Genomic DNA, 16297 nt, shown 5'->3' with positions numbered 1-16297 from the left:
ACCAGCAAATGAGTGGTAACTGAACAAAATAAAAACACTGGGAAATAGACCTGAAGGGAAGAAAAACAAAAACAAAAGAAAAATTGCATTCTCAGTAATTAAAGCCACTTTTGTGCTGTTTGATACAAGGGTGACAATGTTCTGCTGGACACTTTCTGACTGCCTAGACAATGGGGGCCATCCATGTAGAAATGGATGCATTGAAAAGTAGACAGGAAAATGACAGAAATTCAGCAAAAAAGGTTAATTCAAGCTTCACTTCATTATTAGTTTCACTTTGACCTCTTTATACTTCATTTGACGCAACAGGCCTTTATCTGAAACTTAATGGAAACAAGCATTATACTCTCTCATACAATAAAATTAATAGAATAATGAAAAAGCACATTTTGATGTAATATGCACTGTTGTTCAACTGCTCAACTGCTTAATGCATTAAAACAAGCATTTCAGAAAAGCAAAAATCACTTATTCCTCTCCCCAGAAGTCTGATTCACTATTTTTCATTTTTCTCTTAAAAAAAAAAGTAGTCTTGTAATGAAGTAGAAAAATACAATCACCAATTGCATTATGTAGAATGAGCGACTGATGCAAAAGTCTTGTAAACTCAGTCTGAGAATAACTGAATGCTCTGAAGCATTCAGCAAATAATTACAAATATCAAATGCATTCATTTTATGTTTGCAAATCACCCATGCAAGAGGTCAAAACCTACTTAGTTCTATTAAAATAGTGACTTGCCTTACAGAACATATGGTTTGCTTTCACTTTGGAAAAATAACTTATTTTAAATGAAGGTAAGTACACAGGGTGGGTGGGGAGGAATCCAATACTACACCAGTCAAAGACAAAAGGTTCCTGTCTTTGCTCACAAAGTATTGGTAGAACTTGAAGCACACAGGAAACACAAGATATACCACAAATTCATAGTCAAGAAGATTAGAGCACAAAAAGTTGTCTTCTTTTAGAAGGATGGACAGAATATTAAAAACTACAATAATGAGTGGCACAGAAGAATTTTAAGCAAATAAATCATAATACTTAAATTATTATTTCCTAGCACTGCATGACTTCCCTGTTTAACTATAAGACACTATCTTAGTAAACTGAAAATATTGCTGCTTACTGCAAAAAAGTCTGTACAACAGTACCTCATTTGAATATTTCAATTAAAGCTACTAATAATATAGTTCAAATCTCCAGTAATTGAGGTTATTTCAACTTGCAGGAGCACAGAGGAAGTCTTTACTCCGCTAAATCGTGTTCAATAGACACAGGCTTGTTTCCTGTCAAAGTACAACTCCTACTCCAGAAAAAGATGGCAATGGAAAGTCCCTAGGTGCATATGTTAGAACCACTTACCACAATTTGAAAACCTTAGAAATTCTGGTGAAAGCAGAGAGGTATTTGAATGGAAAAGAATGAAAGCTCCTGATTCACAAGTCAGACAAGAAATCCCAATTGTATTTGGGCGGATTTTAAATAAGATGTTGGACTTAAATATTGCTGCTATCGTTTTATCAGACAAAGATTAGGAAGATCTAAAATCAAGGTACTTGGCAGGTGCAGGAGTAAAAAAGAAAAAAAAATCCAAACAACCAAAGATACTGACATTGATTATTTTTATGCTATCGCACAGATGGGGTAAATTCAAGAGGTAGTGCTAACATGATAGAACTTAGTTAAAGCCTTTGCACCTGCTCTGGCAGATGGATGCAATTAATAACAGAAAAGAAACAGAAGAACTCAAGTAAAATTGCTCCCTGAGGGTAAGGTTGTTTTAAAATTAAGCTGACACGCTTTTTTAATACAATATATTAAGGCGGAGATGTGTTTTGAAGTGGGCTGTCTAGTTTACAGCAAACAAACTCATTAGCGAGGTGTACAGACAAACACAGGCCTGGCTCCACAATTAGTTTTCATACTCATTCTGCAAACAGATAATGTATTTTCTAATTGCTCATAGTCAAGCAAATTGTTCTGCTATATTTTGCATGGGAAACAATATCATACTTAAGTTGACTTCCTCCTATTGCAAAAGAAATATTTGAAAATGTAAGCCTGAGAGCCTTAGTAAAATTCTCGCCAATGTACTTCCAATGTGCCTTTTAAGGAGTTCACTCCTCAAAAAGCCAGCTGAAAGTAAATTTCATTATCTGAAGTCAAAGCAAAATTAACAAAGATGAAAGGCCCCGTTATTACAGTATGTGTACGTTTATATGCACACACACACACTCCAACTGTATCTGTATACAGTTACTACAAGTCATGATGACCTAGGCACACGACAATCTGTGGTGTTAAATTATTAGGGTACTCCTGACAGTTTTGGCTTGTGTCAGCTGGTGTTTTCCCAAACAAATACCAGGGAGGTTCAGGGTTAGCACAGGTCAGGGATCACTCCCTGGATGCAGGTATTTTGGGTGCAGGGGTGTGAGGGGGAGGTGGCGGTGCAATTTTAATAAGTGGTGGCTACCAGCCCTGTCATGCCATGCTGCCTGGCCTGAGGGCCCGAGAACAGTGCCTGGCCCATCTTATTTACAGGTACAGGCAGAGCCAAATTTAGCTTGTCTTTCAAAATCAAGGATAAAGAGTATTTAAATCATCGAAGAGCACTAATGCAAGAACACTGCATTATCATCAGTTGTACCGCAACAGCCTGCTGGAACAATGACAGATTTCTACAGTGCACAGAAACTTTGAAAAGCAGCCTTTTTTTTTTTTCTTTTTATAGTTCGACAGCAAAGTGGGTTAAACTGTTATATTATTCGTATTTCATGTGTGAAAATAACCTTTTGTCATTTCTAGAAACCAGTAACAAAATTAAAAAAAAAAAAAGTAGGCTTGAGGACTCAATGACCATGAAAAACATAAGCTAGAGTAGACTGAGGAAAAATAGTTAGAAGTAGCTGAATTAACTGGGTAATAATCTAACAACAAACTGCCATTGTTACCACAAATTTTCTCTAAGTAATTACCCACTTAGAGAGGAAAACCAACTTAAATTATCAGTAAGATAATTCTGAGTGCCACCAGTGACTGGTTTTGCTTTCTGTCTCTGCCTTTGCTATGATAAAACAGGCAAATATGTTGCAATCTACTTTAAAAGTTACCCACAATGGTGGCTTGCAGCTTAACAACCCTAAAAATCATAAATAAATGGTTTAATTTTTTTTGTAGATCTGAAGAGTCTAGTATCCTTGAGAGCACTATAAAATAATAACACCAAAGGATTTTCCATTTGCTCCACTTTAATATTCTTAACAGCTACTACAGCTGACTATGTAATTATTGGATACTTGGGGGGCAGGTATGCATAAAACATCGTACATTTCTTGAATGTGCTAATGAAAATGTATTTAAGCCAATTAGTCCTGGAACTTAAAGGTATCTGTTGTTACAATAGTTAGCTTTTATCTTTTTTCGTTTGTTTGCTTGCATTGCAGTGTGTTTTAGTTTTGGTTTAGTTTTGGTTTGTTTGGTGTTCTTACAAAACAGATGGATATAGGGCACCAAAACAAATGGGTTCTAGTGGCCCTTCGAGCCTCAGCTTCCATGCAAAGAGGCACCAGCTGCTTTCTACTGGGGCGCTGCACACTGTGAAGAGCATGACCTTGTCAGAGCTCAGCCATTAAATTGCTGCCTGACAGCACACCACAGAATGCTACACCCCTGTGAACAGTTGCCTTTTCATAATATTATACATACTCAGTCAAAACACCAAGAGATTACTTTGAAAGTTTAAGGATGCTGGGATAGCCAGGGTATTACGCAAGAAGTCAATTCACATTAAACTTTTGTAACAGCTCACTTAAGCTTTTACAAGCATTGCTACCATATCACTCAACTCAGCATATTGTGTACTGCATTAACCTTTAAAAAAATTATACCATACATGAGAGCAATACCTTATCTTATTTACGTGGCTACAAATAAACCCTACATCTGACCTCTTCATTGTTCTTAGGTTTCAGCGTATTTGGGCAAAAAGTCATTTGAAACATGGCAAAAAACCCACACAAATGAAAACAGCTTCCAAACCACATACATTGACTGACTGCAGAAAATCAATAACATTTTAATAGCTGGTGAACAAAGAAAACCAAAACAAAACATCTCTCTTGCTTCCAACCACTGTCAATGGCTCTTTGATAGAATTCATTCAAGAGCAGCAACATAAAGTTTCATTCACAAGGCTGTCTAACAACTCTAAAAACTCCAGAGGAATGACAGTCACCAGCAAAGCCCAAAAAAAACCCCAACCAAAACAAACCACTCAACAAAACCAAAAGCAGTTAACAGATAGGAAAATACTGCAATGAATAAATGTAACTGGTAGCTTAATTTCAATCTCTTGTATCTCTGATTTTTCCCTATCTACCAAGCAGCCGAGCTTTTCAAGAAGTTGCAAGATTTTGCCTTTCAATAAAACGCTCAGATCTGAAATCCTTACCTTACAAGGGAATTTAAGAGTTCAAAAGAAGGCTTCTTTCACACCATTTTGATTCCTTTATCATATCCTGACTGAAAGCCACCTTCACTCCATCATTTTCATTACAGAATTTTGCCAAATCCTTACAGCAGTCATCCAGACATCATTACACGACTGGTTAGTACCTTAACTAGGTTGAGGATTAGTCCCTTGTAATGTGGAATTCTCAAAATTTCTGATCTCGTTTCCATTCTGTAGTGTTTTCATACAGTGATTAAAACACTTGTAAGTAGCGGATCCAAACTGTCATGTTCTTTAGTACAATAACAAGTAAAATAAATATTTAGTCAGAGAGTTTATAAATAAGAGAGACCTGTGAAGGCATTTTAATTGTACGTACATAACTTGGGGCCTTAATTAGACAAACTTACATATGCACCTTACATATAGCCCAAACAGAAAGACGCTCTTTCCAACAGAGAATCAAAGTATCCGACTTTGGTTTCTGCTTTGAATCACGTTGTGGTCTTCTCAATAGACCTATAAATTGCAGACTAGCTTCTTAATTTAGGCTGTTAGCCTGAAGTTGGACAGTGGGAACACCCTCTCACATGGCCCTCTGGACAGCTACATTAACATACTGCTGCTGGCCTGTATTAAAACAGTCCAGGTAGCCAGTGCCTTCAGCCACCACCCTTTCAAGGGTCTTTTATCCTTATGCACCATGTAGATCGAGTGGCAAGGTAAGTCCTTATCTTCACCGCTGCTAACAAGCACATGCCTCGAGCTTCAAACACAAGGCAGCTGTTTGCTCCTCCTCCCTCAGCTGTTTTCTATCAAACAGTCCTTTCACTTTGCATGCTTGGAACCACAAAAGCAATGCTGTGTCTTCTAGTCCTTTCATAGCATAGCATAGCATGCAAAAGCTTGACCCATCTTTAACGCCCTTGATACTGAAGCCATAGGTATCTTTCACCTGCTTCTTCCAACTGGCTTGCTTCCAGCATACATTCACGCGACTCTCTGAGGACAGATATTCCCAGAATTACCTGTACTTACTGTACAGCACAGGCAATGAAAAAAGAAAAGGCTGTTTCAAAACGACTCACTTTCCCCATAGAGCTGGCTACTCTCTTAATAACGCAACACTCATACGCAGGGATGCAGCGAACCAAGCTGCTCGCTCCTGCTGGCTCTGCACTCAGATGAACTGCAAGACAACATGACTCAGCCCCAGACAGCTACCAAGTGCAGCTCACAGATCACAGCTCTTGGCAGTGTGTGGAATATGAAGAGCATGACATAACAACAACGAAAACAAAACAATCGAGAAAAAGAAACAAAGATTTAACAAGTTCAGAAAAAAATGTCAGATCCTCTGCTTTATCCACAGCCAAATAAGAGATGGTAAAAGAGCTAGCAGTCACCACCAACCTAATCTTACGCGAGCTGAGCTCCAAACAAAAAAAGGATAGGGAGAGATGCCAGAGAAGAGTTTTAAACCAACAATTAAAACAACACAGGGAAGAGAATAATTCACAGAGCCGACAGTAAAATGAGACGCTTCCAACCCACTTAAGGCAAGTACCTGCCAATTCGTATTTTAAAGCTAGAGAGGAACAATGGCCTTTGAGGAAGACACAACTGATATGATTTTATCGTATGTGTGCCCAGAGTAGTAGCTTGACACATCTTAAATCAACGGGAAGATACCCACACTGAAAATACCTATAAATGACAATATAAATAAAAGGAACGCTGAAACGCTCTGCAACTTTTTCTGCTCTTCTTCCTGACTATTTTATTAAAAGCCAAAAATCAGAAAAAAATAAAGAAAAAGGGCAAATCATTTAAAAAAAAAATCTTTACAAAGGAAACTACCACAGAAAACACACTTGCCAATTTCGGAAAACCAAAACTCCTGTAATACAATTGTCTCCAAAACAGCGTCAAAGTTTTTAAGTAAGTGTTGTACTTTTGTTTCCTTGTATGATAATTAATTACAACATTAACACTTGCAAAGCATAATTACTCCCTGGAACATCTTCAAAAGAATCTGAAATCAAATGCCTTATACTCTACGCAGGCAAGCCTCACTCCTTCCTCTCCAGCATTCACACACAATATACAAATTTGAGAGGAAAACTTGCCCTCAAATAAAAGTGTAACACACTAATCAATTGGATTTTATTTACCATATGCCCCCAGAAAATGCCAATGTGAAAAAAAAACATACATAAAGGGGCATTTTTAACCCGAAAGTGTTTACACATTCCCTCACCACCTCTCAAAGCAGTGGTGCCGGTGTTTGGGCCCTCACCACTTCATGGGGCTCTCCAGCCCATTTCCAACACGAGACACCTCAGCTCTGGCTTAACAAAAAAAACCTCCCCCCCCCAAAAAAAAGGCAAAAAACCAAAACAAGCCAAGAAAAGAAACCAGACATACAGAATGAAAAGAAGTTCCTGTTCTTTGGGACCACAAAAAACCCCAACAAACTCTCAGAGGTGTGAAGAGGAAGCACGCAGGCAGAACGTCCCAGGCGGCAGCAATAACGACTATTGATTTTTTTTTTTTTTTCTTAGCACACAACAAACGCTCCGGTGGCACCACAACTTCACCGGAGTAGGGAGGGAAGAACACGCTGACACAGACCCTGGAAACCCCTGAACCAGAGACTGCTCCACAACACCTAACCACCAATCTCCCCCGCATCCCCCTGAGGCCTCCAGCTGCCCCCTCAGCCCCCACGGGCGCGGGCAAGCCTGACAAGGCGGGACCGGAAGCTCCGCCTCCTCCCCCTTCGAGCTCAACCATTGGCCAGTTCTCCTATCACTCTCTGCCCTACGTTCCCGCCCCCTCCCCATCCCTGAAGCCTTCGCCCAGCCACCACCCCGCCCCGTCCCTAGCTCCACGCTCATTTGCTGGCGGGCATGTCCAGCAAACCTAGATCCCTCTTTCGATTGGCCGTTCGGGGGGGGGGGAGGGAGGCCGTTCCCGCCTCCCAGGAGGGAGTTGGGTTCCCCGGCAGTGCCGCCGCTCCCCTCCCGCCGCGCATGCGCGGGGCCGAGCGTTGCCCTGAGGGGAGGGGGGCGGGTATGTTGGGAGGAGAGGAGCAGCTGCCAGAACGCTGCGGGGAGGGGGCGGGAGCGGCAGCCGGAGCGGGCTTGCTGCCGCTGGGGAGACAGCCTCACTTTCTGGGAGTGAGGGGAGACCATAGCCTGCCGGGGTGGGCTGCGAGCGGTGCTGCATACAGACCTGTGCGTGTGCATATATCTCTCTATACCTTTCTCTCTCTCTCTTGCATGTGGCTGTAGGGCTGTGGCTGCCTCCCCACACACGCCCCCATGTACCCGCCCACCCGCCCGCCGGGCTGAGGTACGGGCAGGGCGATGCGGGCGGCGGGGCAGTAGCTCCCCATGCTCCCTTCCCTGCGGGGCAGCGACCGCCTGCCCGCAGCAGCAGCAGCAGAAGCAGCGCCGCAGGGCAGAGTCCCGCGGGGCGGCCGGCGTGTGCGGGGAGCCGGCGCGGCCATCGCCGACCCGGCGGCTGGGTCGGGCCGGGGCGCGGGATGCGCTCCGCTTGCCTGCCGGGGCAGTGAAGCCCGCCCGCCGCCGCTGGAGGGAGGGAAGGAAGGAGGGAGGAGAGCCTCGTCCGACCAGACGCTTCGCCTGCACTCCGCTCCGCCGCCGCCCCGGGCTGAGGACGGGGGAAGCGGCCGCCGCGGGGAGGGGGTGAGGAGCCTTTCGCCCCCCCCACCGCCCCCCCCCCACCGCCCTGGTCCCCCGCCCGCTCCTGGCTTTTCTCGGCGGCTCCTCTCGCTGTCGGCACAGAGCCGTACGGTGCTGACCCGTACGTATGCCTGCGCCGGGAGCCAGGTCCCTGCCTGCCCGCCCCCTGCCCCCGCTGTCCGGGCGCTCGCCTGCCTTAGGGGTTCCTGCTTGCTCTTTCTGCTTCCTCCCCTCCCCTCCCGTGTCTTCCCCTTTTGTTGTCTGGGGAGGGGTATGTGCCCGCCGGTGCGGTGGGGCCCGCGGACGCCCGAGCCAGCCGGAGGTGGGGGGCCGGGGCGCGGCGCGGAGCCAGGCCGGGCCCTCGGGCGGCCGCGGCCGGGCCCCGCTGTGTGTGCTTGTGTGTTCCTCCTCCCGCCTGTTGTCGGTGTTGACACTAAATCTGGGATGGCCTCTGCTAGTGTGAACTGGGGGCCAGGTGGGTTTAACGCTGCTTGTCGTGGAAAGTTAAACTTGTTCCTAAACATGCCCTGGTCTTGCCCTTTCCTGCCCGCGGAGGAGGAAGCGTTAGCTCGCTGGCTGCGGCCGGTTGTATGACAAGATGTTTTTCTGGAGCACCTTGTGAGTCTGTGTCTCTCTGTCGTTGCGGCCAGCGTGGCTCCCAGATGGCCAATTCCCTGAACGGCCGGAACCCGCGCAAGGGACGGATCCTGGGCTTCATCGATGCCATTCAGGATGCTGTGGGCCCCCCCAAGCAGGCAGCTGCCGACCGGAGGACTGTGGAGAAGACCTGGAAGCTTATGGACAAAGTGGTGAGTGTCTGTGTGCGTCCGTGTATACACACAGTGAAGAATGAGGCTATTTAAATTAGGTACACACGGAGAAACAGCGTCTTCCTGCTCTCACTGCTGTGCTGCCTGTGCCTCGGGAAGTAAGGGGACTTATGTTTTAGGTTATTTAAGCACCATTTGTCTCTTCGGTTTTTTTTTTTTTTCCCTTTCTATGGCCTCTGGCTATGTTTTTTTTTTTAATCTTGGTTTGTAGAGGGAAAACAAATGTGTGTGTTTGCCTTAGGCTATTGTTATTTTCAGATCCTTTAAAATGACTCAAACTTGAAGAGCTGTCCTAACGAAAAGCTGCTTAACTTAGACTTGTAATCACATATTCTGTGTGTTTCGTGTTGGATCACATTGTTAGTCTGCAAACAAGACCTCTGAAGTATGAAACTTCAGTTAAGCTAATCGTCCCATGAGACACGCTCACGATGGCAACATAGATACGTTTGTGCTTTTAGGAATGTGCGTGGGGACTGGGGGATGTCACTCTTGTCAGTTTAGTAAACAGATTAGTATGGCATGCATAACTTTTAAGTGTGTGTTCTGTATTTTAATGATTTTTAAGTAATTCTACTTTTCATTTTGAAACTAGAAATACATTGTACTGAAACTCATTTTTCAGGAAGTGGGGGGATAGACCATAGTTTTTTAGGTCTTACAGTTCTCTGCACCAGCCTGATATGTCTTGTTTAGTATTATACAAAATGATGGTTTTTATGATGGTAGATTAGCTAGGAGAGTTCCTTACCAATGGTAGGAACAGTTTGATTATAACACAGATAACTGTGCAGGAGATGCAGGCACTCTGCATGTGAGGTGATACTTCAGAGCTTCCTCTAGAAATTGCTGGGGAGCGAGGATTACTACCTGTTAGCCTTGGGTCTGTATGGCAAGAGAGTTATAACTTTTTGACTCCATGATTCTTCATGAATTAGTATAACTGTTTGCTTTCCCTGTGCAGGGTCTTGAAAAATGCAGATATTTAACATTTCTTAAAGTTCATAAGTAGTTACACTGTCATGGTGGAGATTATTTCATGTTGACAAGTGGTAATTTTGAAGTATTTGATTGAGTCCTTGTATGCTCTCCTTTTTGATGCTCCAAGAATAGCATCTGTATTTCCACCACAATTTCTGATGATGATTATAAACTTAAAACCCAGCCTTGATATGAATGGTTATTATCACAAAGACTTTGTTGACACTTCCCTGTTAATGATCAGGATGCTGTAAACAGTGAGCATCCTGTAATAAGACCTGCAAGTATAAATACTTGGAAGCAGGCACTATTCTTCAGTAGAAGAATGTTTTTGGCTTGGAAACCAGGAATCTGTTTTGTCATCATTGAAACCACGTGGGGAACGTACGGCTTAATTTCCCCCTGTGTCAGGCCATTTACAAATCTTATACGGTAAGATTTTCCCCCGATTGGTTTGTATATTCACAGTTACCAGAAAATCTTAACCCTTCTACTTGAGCTTGTGGTTTGCTTTTACCCAGCTAATATAGGATAACTGTATTTGTCACTGTTACAACAGAGCATCAGAACAGCCAGTAAGGCCTGTTCTGTAGAAGTCACTGGAAGGGCCGGACATTGCGCTGTGCTTTCTTTTTCATTTTACTGGATAAGTGTCCTCAATTTGGATCTTTAATGTATCCTCTTTAAGCCGTTCTCAGTTAATCAAATTTTATTTCCAAATTATATTAAAGTATACCAGACAGGATGATGTCATAGTGTGAGAATGCTGTAGCTTGCTGCTTGAGTTTTCAGCATTTGGTACTTACAGTGAAAGGATGTGTTTGAGCAAATTTAATATGTTGGCAAACAAATTTAAGTCTCTTAGCCTTGTGTGGCAGTAGGCACAGGAAGGTCATTTTCTCCTCTGCCTAGATCAAAAACAGGGATTAAAATCAGAAATAGAAATCTGCTTGATCGACTGTTGTTTCAGATCCCATTTCTGGAGTGTGTCCTACCACTGCTTTCTGTGGTTGGTCACTGATCAAATTAATACCTAGTGAGCTCGGTAGGCTCTGCAAAGTCAGTGGGGTGCCACCCATAGTAAGATTGTGGCTTTGAGGCCTATTTTGCTTGTTGTAATAACAGTCATTATCCTTGTTTATTCTTTAACTATAATAGCTGTGATAACCATCTTTTTGCTGCAGTGAGGTAGCTAAAGTTTTTTCCCATTCTAAAGATGTTAGGGAATGGGAGAATGGAAACAAAGCAAAGCTATTATCTTGACCAAAGGATGAAAAAAAGAGTATACTTTAAAACTAGGGGCAGAGCTCAATGATTTCTGGTTTATGTTTCTTTCTTTCTCTCTTGAAATTGCTATTCTTTACCTTTCCTTCATTTCTTTCTGTAACTTCCTCCTTTGACAGATGACATTTTCTGTATTAATTGTTTTCAACAGTAAGGGATTAACCAATACTACAAATATTGCTACTCTATAAGATCTATACTATGAGAGCTGTTTTATGGTGTATGTAAAAGTTCTGGCTACTTAGATACCATGCAAACTTCTCTCTGTAGAATTGGTTGTATGTCATGCTTTGGAATGATGCAGCTTTGTGGTAATGTTTATTTTTCACGGGCTGATGCTTTAGGTGTTAGAATAGGCAGAACACTGCAGTTCTGCTTAAGTCTCTTCTCTTTAAATTTCTGTTACCAGTTTGAAAAAATCAAGGATTTTGAGAGTTCTTTAGCAGGACAGAATATTGGGATACTGATACTTGTTCGTGAAAGTTACTGTAAGGGACATACTTGCAGGGAATAATAAAAAAAAGTAATCTTGTTGTAAGTAATCAGTGAATGTGTATTGTTATGTGTCTGTATATATATCAGCATCTTCCTTTTTATACTTTATCCACTGGGATCTATACTTTTTGAGGTTTACTGGAAAGTCTTTTTATTTATTTATTTATATGAATTTACAATACAAACTGCATTATTAGAGGGGCATCAGCTGTTAGCATCAATGTCAAGTTTCCCTGCTGCTTTTCTCATGGGTAAGCAGTAGCTTTACCATTAAGAACCAAAAATATTTTGTTTAATTTCTTTGCAATGCAAAGGACAATATTCCTTTTATGGTTTGAAAGGATAGCCCTGCTTTCCAGTGCTAGCATTCTATAAGCAAATTGGCCATATATCTCTGAACTTCTAGCAAGCAAATTACTAATTTTAAAGCATGATGTATATTTTAGAAAGTTCATATTCTGTAAATAAATTAAAAAAAAATTGTTAACAAATAAAGTTTTCCTTTAGACCATGCATAAATTACATGGGATTTTTTTCCCCCTGAGATTCTAAACCTAATGATTTTAAAACTTAGAAACTAGCTGTGTATTATTAATAGAAGATAATGATTATCTCAAGAACAACTTTGGGAGAGATTGCCTATTATGTAAACATGGGAGCAGTTGAATTAATTTACTGCTCGGACTATTTAGAGTTGGCAGTACTATTGTGCACTCTTTACTATTGCAGGTTTCAAGCTGATAAAATTGTGACACATTCTGAACAGGATTTTTAAGAACAGGAATGTTTCAGCAACTCTCAATGGCTTTTCAGTACTCTTATGCATTGGGCCTGAAAATAATTATATTTTCTACTGTGAAGATTAAGAATGTCGTCTAAACTGCTTGGGTGCCCTGTCATGGCCCACCCACTTGTTTGACTCTGACTATATATAAATAGGGATAGCAATTTGATTTATTATTTAATAATTACCCAAGAGCAAATTAGAGCCCATCTCCAAAGCTCATACTATTGACTTAGTGAGTAAAAGCTGTATTACCTCTATAACTTAGTAATGTGGTTTTCTTTAAATTAACATTTGTCAGCATCCAAGGTTTCAGTAGCATCAGTAGTTGAAACTATGTGTGCGTTGGTTACTCTTTGCAACACTTTATGTCATTGTTACATTACAGTGCAACCTGCCAAGTTAGTTAAGTGTCATTGTTCCAAACAGGATCCAGAAAAGACAGTCACCAATCATAGCTGTGGTATTCTTCAGTGTATTACCTGGTCAAAGTTGATAGGAAGTTTTATTTCCTGTATACACTGTTCGTGCAAAAAGAATAAAAATCAGAAAAAGAGAAGCTTCCATTTCTCTGTTTAAATCAGAAGAAAATACAAATGACCCTCCAAGGTCTGCTGTCCTTGTGTGTATGTAGCATCAGCATTGTTGTTGCTTATTCCTGCAGTATGGAAACATATGGCACAGTTGCAGTGTGGTAGTTGTTGAACAAGCACTTACTGCGTTCTCAGCTATAAAGATCGGTGGTTGGTCACCTCTACTTACATTTTGACAAGAAGGCTTTTTTTCAGAAAGAAAACCCATAATTCCATCTTTCTGTGGAAAATAAAATGCATTGCAGTCAAGGTAATTTCTGGCAGGAAGAAATATATGATGAAGCAGCATAATGTTCAGATTTCATGCATTTTCATGATTAGCCCCTCCCCTGATTACCTTCTTCAGAATTCATTGTTGGTACCATTGTGTGTTGTGGTTTTCTGGAGAATTGTTATGGTGCCTTACTGCAGAGCTACCTTTATGCTGTCTGGGTGTGTCAGGGGGTTTTTAATACTTTAACTTTTTTGTACTGCATGGCAGAAGATACTCGTTCAGTAGAGGGTTTTGAAGTGTAATTTTGAAAGTGTACGAGCACTGATGGTCCATTCACTGCAGCTGAGAACAGTGTTTAGCGGATGTCCTACTCATTAGATACTTATTCTGTTTTAACTGTGTTACTTTCCTTGTATTGTCTTTGACCAGCATTAGGTGTTTAAACAGATTGTGTTAGGGCTACTATGCTTTGCTTGAACAAAAGTTCTTTTGTCAAATGTGTCCAGGGCTTTCAACTTTATTGTTTGCTTTAAAAAGTGAATAGAAGATACAGTTTTCTGTAAGAAATTCATTGTCTAAATACAATAGGCAGCCATTACTCTCATCTCTGAAGATGCTGTGAAATACAATGCCTTATAATTTAAGTCAAATACCTTCAAAAATGTTATGAGTAGTGGCATTTATTTTGTTTGGGGTAGGGAGTGGGGAGAGGAGAGAACAGAGGGTTGGGTCCTTTTTCTGTAGGCACTAGAGTAAGCTTGTCTGGAAGTTCCCGAGTTAACTGTTTCAAAATCTGTTTCTGGTAGATTAGGGTAATACCTTAGTTCTTCACGATCAGAATTGCACTCTATTGTTTCTGTGATTCTGGAGTAAATACTTGGATTTACCCTGAGTCAGAGAGTGAAGGGAGCTTAGCTTTGTCTCAGTTTATCTCAATGAGAGATGCATTTCTTACTAACTTGCTGACTGACTGCTTTTCATTTTTTAGAGTGAATGCTTGCTAAATATATACATGCTTACTTCCAGTCATAACAATACACAAATCACACAGCGATATGATTCATGTCCGCTCCTAAAGTATTAGTAAGGGTTGCTTTGTAAAGTGTGATATGGAGGTCTTTATTTTTGGTTGTTTTTTTTTTGTTTTGAGTTCTGTTTTCTTTTGAACAAAGGTATGTGTGCCACTTCTGTTTCATTGGTAAATCTTTTGCATCGGAGATGTTGTTTCTTATTGCTTACTTTTAATTGTGAACTGCTGTGGTACGTGTCAGGACATCCTGACTCTGGAAACCATATGGTTTACCAGCCATCTCTTTACAAACTTACTTCCTTTGGACTGAAACCTTGTGTACTCCATACAGTAAAGAAAGCCATGTACTACTTCACTGGATCACTGACTTGAACTAAATGTTAGCGTTTTCTCAACGAGAACGTGTAAGACTAATTGAGTTGTACTGTAGAAGAATTTTTGCATGACTTTCTTAAAGGCTTGTTTTGGAGTTGAAGTTTCTAATAATGTGCTGTATTTATCTCTATAAATTGAGCAGAAGGTGAAGCCTTGTAAACCATGATGACCACAGGATCCTGTTTTGATGTGTGTATGACTGTATGTAATGATACCAGACTGAAGAAGACTTTGTAGAACACCTGAAAGAGAAACTTAATTCTTCTTTATAACTGGATGGGTTTTTTTCTGTAGTGGAATGGACTGGCTATTGAAAATACACCGACTGGAATAAGCAATTTGCTTTTTCCTGTTGTTTTTATATTTGTAATTGTATTTCTAATAGATATGAAACCACTTATGTTCTTGTTGGCACATCTGATCAAAAAGATAGCCTTCAGAAAGAGAATTAGTTCTTTGATCATGAGATTTAAGTTAGGATAAATAAGCAATTCAAAAATGATTGCAGCCTTCTCTGCTTGTGGTCTGCTCTCATTGCTGACTTTTTGCCCTGAATAAATATTTTCCTCTTTTCAGCTTTTTTTTTCCCCTTGTGCTTGTTGCTCCAGAAAGTTGTAATGCCTAATCAGTGATATTGATTTGTGACATCTATAGTTGGCTTTGTGAGAATATCAATCTTATTTCAAGTTTTCACTAGATCAGAAATCACAGAGAACAAACGTTCAGATGAAAAATATCTACGTTTTTAATAAAGGTTTTCACTTCTGTCTTTGGGTTTCCAGTTCTAACTCTTCTACAAAAAGAAATTCACATATGTCTCTGCATGGGTGATCTACATATCTGCCTACATTTATGAATTCTTTGCTCATGTTTCTGAAATCTCCTTAAAAGAATTCTAGCTGTCAGCTAAACTTCAGTGTAACTAAAAGAAAATGTTTAATCTTGTTCATAAGTATCTCTTGTTAGTTCCTTTCTTGATCTTCTGGGGTGATACAATCATCCTGCCGTCACTCAGGCAACTCCTTGAACTGCTCCTTTAAAAGTTGTGTCTGAATCTTTCAGATTGAGATGTGATTCACAGACAAATATAACCTTCTGTATCAATCCATTCACCTAAAACTCTCATCCGGGCCTTGCTATTTTGTGTATCAGTAAGTTCAGCTTTGCTTTTCTGACACTGGAAGGAAGAATGCCATCATATCCAATCTTTATACTTTGAGAATGCTACTGCAGGGATCACCTATCCCATGACTTTTCTTTATCCTGGTAATCTTCCCTTTATCACACGAAAAATAAACAAGTTATTTTCAGTTTCCGAGTCTCTTGTTGTCTTGCTATTGCAGTTATGAATTGCAGTTCCAGATTTCATCACCTGTTGAAGAGATGACCACACATCTTTATGCTTTACTTTTTTTTTTTTTTTGTTCCCTTCCAGCATCTTCCTCAACTTGGGAGGAATTCCTTTATGAGACACTAAATTCTTTCAGAGTTTGCCCTCAAACTTTGTGGTTTATGTCTAGAAACACTTAACTGCTGGTGCCCTGAACC

General features: G+C 41.0%; 1 protein-coding gene and 1 long non-coding RNA gene across 8 annotated transcripts in view; one reads left to right on the top strand and one right to left on the bottom strand.

Annotated features, from left to right (window-relative positions):
- Positions 1-7189, bottom strand: part of LOC141747041 (uncharacterized) — a 37791-nt gene extending 30602 nt beyond the window's left edge. The window contains exon 1 of the long non-coding RNA XR_012588576.1: positions 6881-7189. This is a non-coding gene — a long non-coding RNA (uncharacterized LOC141747041). The remainder of the gene's footprint in view (positions 1-6880) is intronic.
- Positions 7190-7252: 63 nt separating this feature from the next.
- Positions 7253-16297, top strand: part of CBLB (Cbl proto-oncogene B) — a 133501-nt gene continuing 124456 nt past the window's right edge. The window contains exons 1-2 of one of the 7 annotated variants that reach the window (XM_074596536.1): positions 7253-7692; positions 8814-8972. In XM_074596536.1, coding sequence (XP_074452637.1) covers positions 7366-7692; positions 8814-8972 — 486 coding nt within the window. In that variant the 5' untranslated portion in view covers positions 7253-7365. Of the gene's footprint in view, positions 7693-7763; positions 8285-8813; positions 8973-16297 lie in introns of those variants that run through there. The other 6 variants (XM_074596516.1, XM_074596526.1, XM_074596498.1 and 3 more) reach the window with 6 other exon arrangements.

Source organism: Larus michahellis, chromosome 1 (genome assembly GCF_964199755.1).
Source record: "Larus michahellis chromosome 1, bLarMic1.1, whole genome shotgun sequence".
NCBI lineage: Eukaryota > Metazoa > Chordata > Aves > Charadriiformes > Laridae > Larus > Larus michahellis.
Note: the sequence above shows the minus strand (reverse complement) of the source record. Positions and strands in the feature narration are given on the sequence as shown.